The sequence below is a fragment of the Temnothorax curvispinosus genome, unplaced genomic scaffold (assembly GCF_003070985.1).
Source record: "Temnothorax curvispinosus isolate PA1 unplaced genomic scaffold, ASM307098v1 QBEX01011959.1, whole genome shotgun sequence".
NCBI lineage: Eukaryota > Metazoa > Arthropoda > Insecta > Hymenoptera > Formicidae > Temnothorax > Temnothorax curvispinosus.
In genome coordinates, this window is record NW_020221739.1 from 1,249,535 (window position 1) to 1,263,176 (window position 13,642).

Below are 13,642 nucleotides of genomic sequence, written 5' to 3' on the forward strand. Positions count from 1 at the left end.
GTAAATGAACAATTATATTATAATAAAATATTGATATTTAAGTATTGCAAACTGTAATGAAAGATGGAAAAGTATGATACCTTTCATATTCATTATTTTGTCTGTGTTTGTGATCGCTGTAAGTTTTAATAATGGACGGGACCATTAATGCGTGAATACAGTACAAAAAAGCGGCGTCGATCAACGCAGACGACTTTTTGAACGCAATTAATTTATAAGAATAATCGCGCCTCAGAGATGATGAGTGAGCATAATAATAACTGCTTCACGATGATTAGGAACGTAAAAAATACTGGTTGAAGAGAATGGAAGTGAGTCAGCAAAGAAACTTTTAGTATGACTCGAATTTTCTACAATTATTTATATACACTTATATATTCTTTCGCGCAAAGCTAATTTTTAACATAAAATTTGAGATGAAATTTAATCTGTAAAGAGAGCGAAAAATTAGAAAAATATTTTCTTTTTTTTTAATATATTCAACCACTACTGCCTTTGTTTTCTCAGTGCAAAACAAAGTGCCAGAAGCGTTTGTCCTCGTTAGAAATTAACCCGTTCCTCGAGGCGTTTTCTTCAGTCACGGAATCCACATTGCGCGGCACGTTGCAGATTTTTAGGAAGCGCCTGTTTATCTTCGCACGACAAGTTATTCAGTGCGTTCATTAGAAATTTTTATAATGCCATTTCGTGGCAGCGCGCGGATGTTTATTCATAACGCCGATTGTCCGTGTACATCACCCGTGGGGACCGTGCGGAGGTTCTCGCACTCTCGAATCGGTCAAACCGTGCGTAGAAGTGCGCGCGATAAATTAAACATAATGATGTAAACTGTGTATACTTGCGCGTGTCTACCGCGAATTCTTCTCGCGACCCGCGCCTGCGAGACGCCCCGAGGCGTCCCGGGTTCACCGACACCGACACCATCGCGCTCACAGATTCAACGGGCTACAATGTCATTAAAACCGATACTGAAATCCGCGTATCATTGTTATTAAAGTTTTGCATAAATAATAAATAGGAGAGAACGACAAGATATTTTTCAAAATATCAAAAATGTTTTCCAAATTTGTCGAAAGATGAAAAAATTATTCTGAATCCATTAGAAGTGTTAGTGCTGATTTTATTTGCTCGTTTTATGGTATTGGATATTCATAAATTCTTATTCCAAACAAAGTTAATACAACTTAAAATTAAAAAAAACTGAGAATCTTAATTTCTTCTTAATTATTTTTAAAAAAGCGTGTATTAGATCTTTTCAGTATGCTATAATTGAAAGTTTAATCGAAAGAAATTCCTAAGACAGTCTTTTAGTATTACTAGAATTTTGTTTTTTTGGTTCCGACAGAGAAATATAAGATGCAAAGACAGTGGCATTCCTCCAGATTTGCAATGCGTAAGGATTTATATTATAGATATTTTTCTAGCATCTCCCTGGATCCTATGAATTTTTCTTTTCCACGGATCGGCGTAACGATCCGTGATGGATACACAGCGCAATCTTTTGAGGCATCGAGCAGCGATCCATGAGACTCCCAGTAGATCTGGCTTCCGTGAATCCGACCAACGATCTGTTTACTGCAGGCCGCGACGATATTCTGTCTGCAACCTAGTCTTTTATTTACTGATTTTTCGAACGGATATACATTTATATATCGAATTTATATATACAGTGGTTCGGCATTATTTATCATTTTCTACAACTTTGAAATGCATATTCAAATGGATAATTTCTGTTTTGTATTTTTTGGAAAACGCTCATTAATATCACTTAATACATCACTAATTATATTATGTCAATCCATCACTGATAATTTGCTTCAGTCGTTGGTTTTTATGCATTTATGTGGCAGAAGACTGGACCGTAACTAAATTACCTGTGTGTAATATCATACTGATGAGAAAATTATACTTGATGCAAAGATGAATGTAGATTTCATACAGCTGTAATGTTCAAGCGAACGGACTTCAGTTCGTATCTAATCATTATCTGGTTCAGCCAGTATCGTCGACCCTTTCAGGAAGAATGTTACTTTGAAGATAATATCAACGATTCTTTTAGAGCAGTCGCTGATAGCATTTGTAAAGAACGTTCGTCCGCCGCTATCCAACTGTTAATACGTAAGTTAATAACTCTTTCATAATTCGTTCCATACCTCTTGGTCTTATTGTATCCTTTATCCTGCGATATCATCTTCATTAAAATATACAGCGGGTGCAAATTAATTTAAGAAACAAAAATCAGACTGCGTGATTTAACATTTAAGGGACTAATTGGATTTTCTTAGATATCCTATTTCAATATCATCCTTTAACAATAATTAATAATAATACTGATTCAAGGATGTTTTTATACGGCATGATTCCTTGATGTATTCGTGCTTTAAAGTACACTAATCGCTATTACTTTGAACATTTTAAGGTTGCTACAGTATATGTAGAATTATTCAGCCGACCGAAGGGTTTGGAGTCCGGTAACCCGTTAACCTTCTAAATATACATGAAGCGCCGGGTCTACCTTCGCGAGATAACGCTAACTGACCTTTACCTACAGTATCGTCTATCCAGCGAGACACTTGAGCCGCGGCTATCCGCGTGCCTTGCGTATATACCTTATACAGACCTTCGTGCAAGCCGAAGATTGGTTCCAGGCGTTGAGCTCACTGACTTCGCGCACGTAGTGACTCTACCGCTGGGTCTAGTCCCGTCGTGGGAGTGCAACAGAGCGAGACGGAAATATCTCGGGCGGCCACGCGAGAGCGCGAGAAAGAACAGGTGAGAGAATGAGCGCGAGAGTGAGAAGGAGGAGGAGGAGGAGGAGGAAGAGGAGGAGGAGGGCTGAGAGAGGGAGAGGAACGTGTACGTAAGCGGACGAGAGAGGAGTTCTCGTGTAGAAGGAAAAGGAGAGGAAGGGAGCACTCAGAAAGAGAGAGGCGAAGCAACCGAGAACCGAGAGGACGGTCGGCCAATGAGACACCAGGCTGGTGATGACGTCGTCGTTGTCTCACGTCCGAGTCTCACCAAAAGTCTTCTCCGGGTACCAGTTCGTCCGCGGTCTCCCGGCTGGACGAGGAGGTCGTCCTTTCCGCATCACCCATCGTGTGGTCGGCGTTTTTTTTTTTCGGTTTCTTCCCTCGCGCAGTGAAACACAAATTCAGCCAAGATTGCATCCTGGATACGCGGAAGGATTGAGGCGGAAGGAGGCTGCTGCTGTCAGCCATGGGGACGGGTAAGTCTTGGTGTTTGCGGAAACGATCTGGTCCTCGTATCTATCTCCTTCCAAATTGTCCCGTATCGCATCTGGGGTGAACCGCGCCAACGTACAATCGCTCTACTTTCCAATCGAGATCGTTTTCGCACCGTATGGAGCACCCTGGTTCAACGGTCCCCGTCTCGAGAAACGTTCGGATCGACGGGGACCAATTTGGGAGGACCGGGAAGTCGCGTTGGGTTCGCGCGCGTAGCAGCGCGAACGCGGAGTTCAGTGATCCCTTTCGACACGTTTGATCGATGGCGGCTCGGTACTCTTGGTGGAGGATTCAAGCATGATAGATCGGTTGGTCCGCGCTGGCTGCACAGATCGTGTTGCGGTTCCGCGGGTCGTCGATCGTCGAGACGCTGACGCGGCTTTGGCCTCTTCGAGAGTCAAGGCCGAGAGATTATTCGCCAGTGCGTCTATCGTTAACTAGAATCACTCCGGAACCATTCAAGGACACGATTAGAACGTTTGTCGTTGTGTCTCTGTTAAACTCTCAAACTCGTTCTTCGTCATATCACCGCACGATTAATGTCCACTTATCACCTAGGGTACAGACTTATCACCTTTTGTAGCCTTCGTGATCGCGCAACGTAACGATTGCGCGTTTCCTGCTGAAGCGGATGTTCATCCTCGACGTAAAAAACTACACGCTATCGTCGGCATTATTTCCGATCAGTCGTTTCACATCGCGACCGTCGTCTTGTTCTCCTTATCAAGTCGATCGTTTTCGCCTCGAGGATCTCGACGACCGTCGACCGACTCTCCTCTTACGTACTTTCATCTTGCCGTTTTTAGTAACAGGATCTTCAAGTTCACTTTTACGAAGTAGCCAGCCGAAGAAATGGTGTCAACTGTAGAATACATTACATCTCGATGAAGGTTTCTTGTAAAAATAACAAATTTACGCGCGCGCAGTTCGTAGCTCACCGATCTCCACTTCGAGCATTTCGTGGAAACCGTTGCGCGCTTTTGTCGCGAAATTAAACGTCTACTGGTATTACATCAGGATGTACATCGGTGGCGACCTTTAGCACATCCTTTAGGCAGATGGTGTCAAGGATGTGCGCGAGGTGTGTTGGCGGCTCGATCAGAAATTATGCGGTCGCCTGGGCGTAACGCAAATCAGATACCTATTTTTCTTTCTTTTTTTTTTTCTACGTGTGTGACAGCGAATAAATATATACTTCTTTCCAACGCGCAGTCCGTTCATGGACGGACGCTTTCGATCTTTTTACCTTTCACCCCACGCGTTTTTATCTCAATAATATCGATTTTAATAGAAAACTCGAGCATATTGAGCAATTGAAAGCAGATAATATTTCCAGTCTTTCGTTCGTTCTATAAAACGGTTGAAAGTGATCGCATCATCGGATATCTGTATCACGTCGGTGTGCGTAAGTACTCACTTTAGAAAGTGGCTACAGGCGACGGCGATTATACCAACGCAGACATTCGGTTAGTGGCCCACCTTAAAAGAAAAAAAAAACAACGCTTATCCAGCCAGTTGATCAAAAATTCGCGATGATTTTCGATTGCGTTTCCCGTAATTGATTGGTTTCGGACAATTAAATTATCACCTTAGCACGTGACTGGTTCGGACTAAATATGGACGGAGAAGTCGGTGTAGATAATAAGTTAGCATGACTTATTGCCTAGTCTCTCTGCACTTTGTTACAAGATTGCGCAAATGAAAAGTGACGTGAACATGAGTATCCGAGACTTCAACTGCATTTTTTTTCGTTTCCCGGTGTCTCACAATCATCAGTATTTACTTTTCTCTATACAGTTTCTATTAGTCGTTTCTATTAATCTGCCATGTATCATCGACGATGATCAAGATAATTCTCGTTTGAACCGTACGCATCTAGACACGTTTGTCAGGCGCAAAATATTAGATCGATATGAGAGATTAAGAGGAGACGCGGAAAACAACTTATCGCATTTGATTCTTTGCATCTCAAGATGAGACGATACTCGTCATTACCCGCATCCTTTGTTAACGTTGTCTACATTAACTAGCCGGAACTCATCGTTCAGCTTGTCAGTAAAACGCGTGCAGGCAGACGCGACCAGAAAGCCAAACCGTATTCACGTCGCTTTTCGAGAGCGATCGCGCACCAAAGTGCAGTGATTTCGAGCGGATACTTTCTGTGACACGGCGCATACCTTCGCGGCCCTCGGATCCGGTTTTCGTCCGCGAGTGCGTATTCGCCCCGAGACGATAAAGTCGTTCGTGCAAAAAAGGCCCCTATGACGCGAGCGGAGACAACGCGACGACTGAAAAAGAAAAAGGGAGAATCGCGAGTGTGTAGCGTCCAGTGAGTGAGTAACGCGTCTTATCAAGGATATAAAGCAAGGATACCCGCAGAGCGAACAGGATTGATCCTCGGGGTGATCCTCCGCGCCGGAGTGCTGGGCACTCATTCCAGCCGAAGGTAAACGCAAGTATCTATTTTTGGATCTCTCGTTCCCAAGTTAAAAATCACAAGATCGATTCGAACACTTTGAACAATCCATTCTTTTTTACGGTCTCGATTTCAAATATCCGGCACAAGAGCTTATGTTAATTCGCCGAGACGTAACTGGTGTATTGGGAGCGAGAGAGTTAACGATGACCCCATTCGATCCGCCTACTGGTAGGTAGCGTGGCTGCAATGCTCACATCATCTCACAGATGAATTTGTAAATGCAACGATCGTTTCCTTCTTTCGCGTCTCTCTTTCCGTGTGCGGTTTGCCGTCCGATGAGAACTCTATTACAGCTTTGTTTCTCAGAATCAACTTGATATTACGATATTATATCGTCATTACCAATGCGAGCGCAATGCACTCTCTATTACTTGGCCACAGCGATTTATTTAGCTCGATTCGAGCGAGCGTGACGTCGTCGCCGTTGGTTTAGATCGACAGCGAAAGGTTCGACATTGCCGAGGTCGCGGTTGTGCGTAGAACCTGCAGTTTTGTCGATTACAATGGGAAATGTTGGGAATTAGTGTGGTTTAGAGCAAATAGCTGCGATGGTCGATTGGCTACGTTGGCGTGTATCTCGTTTAATGTTCCGCCGCATTCGATGACAAATACGCGAATGTAACGTAAAAACGATATGATATTGTAAAATAATAATTGTTAATTGCATAAGTGTAAATAATAATTATTTATTTACAAGGAAGGGAATTATTTTTTGCATAAACTTTTACCTCGTGCTTCCGCAAAAAAAATTTTTTTATAAATATTTCTATATGATATAACTACGAACGTATTTTATGTAAATTTATCGTAAACTGTGTCAGTAGCATAATAAATTAAGATTTCTTATTTTTATCGATTTTTTTTGTTTTTTCTGTTGATTGAATCAAATAACTAATTTTATTAACAACAGAGATCGAATAATCTTTCTAAAAAAGTTTTAAATGTTTCAATTTACGAAGCAAACTACTTTTAAACTAGTTCATATAAAATAATTTACTGGAATTTACTAATAAAGTCTCCCTGATATGCAATATTTTGTTATTTTTACTTTTTACTGTCTTTTTTCACCAATACAGTTTTCATTGTTTTAGTGTTATTTATAATTATGTTGACAAGAAATTCCTTTAAAGTATATATCTATAACACGCTATCGTTAATTAGATTGACATCATCCTATCGTAACATAAACTATGCTGTCTTAAGAAATAATAAATAGGTTAATATATCATCTTAATATCCACTATTATGTTTAATAAGACAATGCAAACTACGTCGCGGATTATTTGAGGCACTAGCTACTTCAAATTACGTGATATTACATTCCCTAACTTTCTAACTATCATGGTAAATAAAAGCATTGCTGTGAGCTTCACATAGCGTGTCTGACATTATTTCTTTCGTAATATTGTATTTGACGTCTTATTCAACTTTTAAAAGAAGATCCTTTACACTTCGAATATTAATTTTACCTTTCCAGATATATTATAACGTATTAAAAATCGAATATTAATGCCGATGTCCAAAAAGACGGATACAGCGGGTCTGAGAGCAAAAACATGAATAAACTGAAACAATATGATAATTTGCCAATTAAAATAATTATGTCATGTGCATTAATCAAATGCCATAACAGGATTGAAAAGTGGTGACTATTTATTCAACAATTATGGCAATGTCATTAAGAATGAAAATGAGCTAAAAGAAATAAAATCACGCCTTGAAAACTTCATTGAAAAATAAGCCGAGAATACATGAACCTATTAATAATTAATCAGCTTATTTTTATCGAGCAAAAACAACGTAAAAACTTTTCAGCGACAGCGAGTTGACCCGGTTTGAACTTGGCGTTGACATAAGCGAGCCGATTGCGTAACAAAGTATACGTATTGCACGCGAGGCCCAATTTAAACACGTTCTATCGGTACTGCAACCGCCGCATGTCCCTGCTGGAAATAATAATTAATAATCATAGCGCAGTCGTCCTCGGCGGCGCTTATTGTTAGTTATTTGTCTGCGGTGACTCGCGATCGGTCTTTCGCGGCAATATGACATTTTCGTCGTCGATGGTTTCAGGAAAACGCGATCTATCATTACGGTGGCCTTAAAGACTCATCATTAATGTTTTCGTGAACATTTTGTTAAATCTGTTTCAGAATACAGTAATATTACATTAAATACATTGTCATGTCGTGTCGTAAGATTAATATCCCACAAGATCCGCCTACATTTTGACATTTTAGATACGCAACACGATCATATTTCTATAGTTGCTTTTCATCTATGTTGTATATTAAAAAAAAAAGAGTATATAGAAGATAAAGCATCATCAAAGATGTGTGCGCAGACTTTCATCTCAATTTGATATCTTATGTAATCTATAAATGAAAATCTTACAAGAGAGCGCTGGATATTTATTCAAAATGGTTGGAACTCGTGCGCCTCGCGAAATCGTTTGCGTTGTACGTCTTCACGGTATGGAAATCAAGGGGAGATGCCATGAGATCTCCCGCCAATCGGGATGCCGTTCCGTATACCCGTTCTCCTCCCGCGACTCCTTAATTAACCTGAAAGCTGGAATCAAGCCCGCGGCTTGTGGATTGAGTTGATCAGAGTATCGCCCTTCGGGCAATCTCCCGATAGCTCACTAGCAATCTTCGCTTGCGCGACTATGTCTTGTTATTATCTTCGTTCTTTTTCTCTATCTCTAGCGAACGATACGAGAGGAATACAATTTCCTTTTGTTTTATTTATTCTTTCGTTCCCTTTCCATTGTGCGGTCCGTAAGTCTAACACAATAAGTCAGCAGAAAACAAAATCTCAGTTTGTGTATTGCGAGTAGATAAGACGAAATTCTCGCGTTTTACGAGCGAAGCCAAAACTTGGAAACGCGAGGCGATTTCTCGTGACGTGCGATTTTATTTTTGCCTCTCGTCCGACAGGTCGGAAATCGACGGTTTCGCGCGAAACGATGGTGGGAGGATCTTGGGCGCGATCGCCGAGGGCCCTCGTCGAGAGTACCTTCGGCGAATCCCGCGATTGTTTCCGTCGCGGCTGCATTCCCGGCGATCCGGAGCGGGCCCCTCTGAGGTCAGCGGCGCGGCGGCGCGCGGCTGCCGCTCGCGTTGATCGGCGCGTTGTACACCGCACTGTGCACCACGCTTCGTCCTTCCCGTGAGACGAAGAAGAACGTGGGGAATACCACGATGCCCATATAAATCCCGCTCCGAGAGGCAACGAGCGCGCACTTTGCTATTCTAAATTGTGGCTTAACAGCGCGAGCGCACGTGCGAGTGCGTATATATACGTACGCAAATCGCAGGTGGGAGATGAAGAGCGAACGAAGGGGTTGCCACGGGATCGTTACGGTTGATGGACGATCGGGGTGGTTGTACAACCGCTCGAGCGTATCCCTCGGTTATGGATAAAAGCAGTAAAACGCGGCGGCGCGACCGAGGCGAGCAACGAATAATTAATGGCATTTCGTGGAAGAGAAGTCGGATTTATTTGCAGGTACACCTTGAAGAATGCGCGTTCAGCGAAGGGCAGACGATTGTAATTAGCGCGTCTCTCTCTCTCGTGAATTCGCTGCGGTGTACCTGCTGCGCGGGAATTTAATCCACGCGCGCTGCGCGTATCTAGTTTTCACATTTTAATCCGCTACTAAGTATATATGTACCGTAAGAAGCACGAAGTACGCGCTCGGTAAAGTCCTAAGAGCCGGTTTTGCCCGACGGCGATTAACTTTAACCTTGGTTTTAGCCGGGATCCTCCGGGTTCTCTTTCTAGAACCACAAACTAGAAAGAGGCGAATTCTCCGTATTTTCGCAGCCTATTTAAATGTGTCGTCCGACTCTCACCTCCTATTGACACTGAACGCGCTCTTACATATTAAGCAAACGAAGCTTATGTTAGAATCACAAATATTTAGCGGTAAATTTGCGGTGAAGAGGTGGGTCAGGAACTCACTTGAATCACGGCCGCGGGATTAAACGGAGGTAGTAAAAGCGGTTGCTAACGCGTAAAAATAACTTCGCCTCCCGACAATGTTGATGCATGACGAGAGCGTAAAGCAAAGAAAAAGGCTTAATAAGCGAACATCCTCGAAACTGCATTTAAGACAAGAAAATTATATGCGGCGCGCGCGCGCGGTAATTTGGAACACCGAAGCGTATCGGAGAGATGACCTGGACCCCTATTCTGTAACTCGTAACGACAGTGTCGGTATCGTTACGTTGTCGTTGCGCAGGTATACTATATGGAAAAAAAGCTGCGCAACGACGACATAACGATACCGACACTGTCGTTAGAGTTACAGAATAGAGGTCCAGAGGAGATGACCGAACGTTGCTTACGCGGCGCGAATCGCCATTCCGGAGCAAGGACTTAAAAATGCGTGTTCCGTGAGAAAATTTACAATGTCATTATCGTCGCTGACTTAATGCTGACGTCATACTTGGCATACCCGACGCGATACTCGACGGGAGACGGGAGACCTCCCTCGTTATGCGAATAAAGGAGCAAAGATCGCAGATACTATTCGACCGCATTCCGTCGAGGGTGAGAGATCGTAATTAGGGAGAGGTATCTTTGGAAAAAAGAAAAAGAATGCCCCGCGGCAAGTATCGGCGTTTATCACGTGTGGACGTGTAGATAGGCACCCTCTCAGTTGTCTCGCCCCGCTTTTCTGCGGACGTTTACTCCACCAGGCGTTATAAATAACATGTAACCGTGTATAGACACCGAAAACATTACGCCGACCATAATTTTTCTTCGACGTGCCGCTGAACCCCTGGCTATATTAAAATTACGTTTCAGTTACGCTACCGTGTAATATATGTGTACGCCGTCGCGTAAAAGTGGTGGTGCCGTGGCGCGTATATAACGCCTGGGATAGAATTCTGCACGGGGCGATGATGATTAACCGTGAGGTCGATCGATTACGCCGCGCGCCGGTGTCCACGTCAAGCCACGCGAAAGTGGCCGAGGCGCGGTCGTCCATTGCCGATTATAGGCATCCTCCGTTCCCGAGGAGACGACTCTCCCGTTCTCTCGCCTCTTCCTTCTCGCTTCGCGTCCGCGCGCGAGCGCGGAAGAGAGAAAGGAAGAGCGTGTTCGCTACACACACACACACACACACACGTGCGCGCGTGCGTGCGTGTGCGTGTGCGCGTGAACATCGGTGTAATGTCGATCTTTTCTCTTCTCTCATCCTTTCCTCCCCATCATTTTTCCGGTCACGAATGAGTACACCTCGCGACCTTCCATCCTCGCATACCTGAACGAATGCGCGCCGCGTTTGGATCCGTCGCGTCCACGTCGTCGACTGCGAGATGAACGATAAATTAGGGTCGACCGCATCGTGACCACTGAATTGTCAATTATCAATTAAGATGACTCGCAAACGCACCGTGAGCCGGTTCAAACGATCACACTGATGAAAACTTGATTCTTAATGCGCGTGTAATGCGTGAGTTAGTCGCGCAGATACGGTCCTCTTACGTCCGCTCGCAGGACGTCATTTAGAAAACTATTATAAGTAAAAATATCAAATTTTTGCTTTAAGAAACTTTAATTTCACACAATTACTATTAATTATCTATTATTTCTATTAATTTCTATCTTATTCTATACAAATTAATTATTTCCATGGATGAAGAAGGATTCCGAGGTCGTAGGAAAGACAAGTAAAGACCCGGGAATGAAATCTCATCCCCTTGGCTGGCTAGACAAAAAATCCCCGACGTTATTTATATACGCATTTAACACGCGCTCCCGCGACGTGGTAACGCAAGTTTCGTTTCGCGATCGGATCGGGGCGGGCCGCGCTCGCGAGGAAAGTCACGACGGGAGGAAGAGAGGGAGCGGCGTGTATAAGCCCACCGCGCGGGATACATTTTCCCTCGGCGGTGAGTCCCTCTCTTTCCTTCTCTCTCTCTCCCTCGCATTTTCCTTCTCGCGCCCGGTTACGTCTCGGTTGCTACACCGCCTCGGTCTTTCCACCTTGTGCTTCGCCGCCCAGAAGCGGAGTCTTCTTCGACCTCTCGCGGCCGCCAAGTTTGCAGGCGCCATTACTCGCTCTCTTCCCCTACCGTTGTCCTCCACCGCCGCTCTTCCACAACGTTCCCCCTGCGCCATCCCTCACGTCCCGTGTACCACCACCTCTTCTACTTCTACTACTACTACTTCCAACGTTTCTTCTTCTTCTTCTTCGTCTTCTTCTTCGTAGTTGTCGTAGTCTTCTTCTTATCTCGCTCGTCTCTACGAGTCAAGGACCGTTCTCAAGGAGGTCGCTCCTTTTAACCGAGCGTGTACTACACTCGCGGCCTTTGTCTCCTCGAATCGTCTTTACATAGAGCACCATGAACTACGCTATGGGCATTCTCCGTCGAAGTTATCTTGCAAGATAGTTTCGCTCGATGCCGCTCGGCTTAGTTTTTTGCTGGATCTATTTACTTGTCGATTATTTTTCTGTGCATTGCTGCACATCTTAGCATAGCATTGGAATGTACGGGAAATGTGAGGTTTCTGTGTATAATTAATATATAAACGCGGTTATACGAGTTCAGTTATGGCTCCGTTTAACAAAATAATACACAGCAAGTACAGCTTATAATGCTTTTACTTTTCGATTAAGTTTATTGATCTATTTTATACTGATTATTAAGTAAATGTAATTGATTTGATAAACAAACTAATAGGATGGATAGATTTTTCAATTATGTGTGTGTGTGTTTGTGCGAGATATAGAAAAAAAGCCAATCAACGGTGGAATCTTAATTTCAAGACAATTTTCAATGGCCGCCTTATCAGATAGTTTATCTAAAGATTGATCGGCAAACTTTGTGATCAGGATAATTGGAGAACGATACTCAATTACATTGAATTTGAACACACACACACACAGACAAACGTTTTTTATTACTAGGCTAGATCTTTTTAAGTTATTATTGAAATATAATTTAAAAAATAGATCTTTTTGATATTGTCTTTAATTCCTTACATAATTTTTCTCACTTGCCCGAATTTAAAGCTGAATATGCAGTCAATCGTGGAAAGTGGAGCTAAGGCCGCGGAGGTCATCCTGCGAGGGAACAATCTCGTCTATCACTGCGGTTCATTATGATCGGTAAATTGCACACTCCCGATGCTTCTGATCGTATTCTCTTTCCTGCTTCCCTTTCAAGGGCATAAAAACTTAGTCGTACATTCGTCACGCATCGGTGGCTTAACTACAGGCCCTGGACAGGTACAATCTATGCTAGAGAACCCTCTCGCTTCGGGGGAATGCGTCTTCGAGTGCAGTCGCGCATCGCTGATCTAATTGGGGCCTTAATTGAAGGACGTGTGTAGGGCGCGCGGTTTAATGTAAGGTACGCAACGATTTGCGCCCTGCGTGACACGTTGAATTAACGACAATTAATGTTGCTCGAATATTTTTCTCCATTTGTGCCGCGTCGTGAGAAGATCTGCGTTGTGAGAAGAAGGAAAGAGAGAGAGAGAGAGAGAGGAAAAAAAAGAAAGAAAGCGACGAATAGTTGCCCAGTCTAGTCCGCAGGTGTAGTATCAATCGCGTGTAATTAAATATAATTTCTCCTTACTGTAACTCGCGCTACAGCGGGAGACGCGCGCGAGCAGTTGGATCTCACACCGTTATAGGAAACGTTGCAATCTCGGGGAGAAACGGATTATCGCGGATCGAAACAAATTAACAGTAATTTATACTAGATATGCTGGATTAACACGAGGGATACAGGTAGCAATTTCAGTTTTCCAATGTACCTGGAGCACCCGGAGATGACGGGAATTCCTCTTTCTCTCTCTCTCGTCTTGGGAAAGGTATCCGACACGACATCACTTCCCTCGAGCCACGGATGAGCCATCATCGAGGGAGTTGGAGGAAGAGACTCGGCATTGCGTA

General features: G+C 43.5%; 1 protein-coding gene across 1 annotated transcript in view; it reads left to right on the top strand.

The window, feature by feature from the left end:
* Positions 1-2,982: 2,982 nt before the first annotated feature.
* Positions 2,983-13,642, top strand: part of LOC112462074 — a 100,637-nt gene continuing 89,977 nt past the window's right edge. The window contains exon 1 of the mRNA XM_025027628.1: positions 2,983-3,226. Within this exon, the coding sequence (XP_024883396.1) occupies positions 3,217-3,226 (10 nt within the window). The 5' untranslated portion in view covers positions 2,983-3,216. The remainder of the gene's footprint in view (positions 3,227-13,642) is intronic.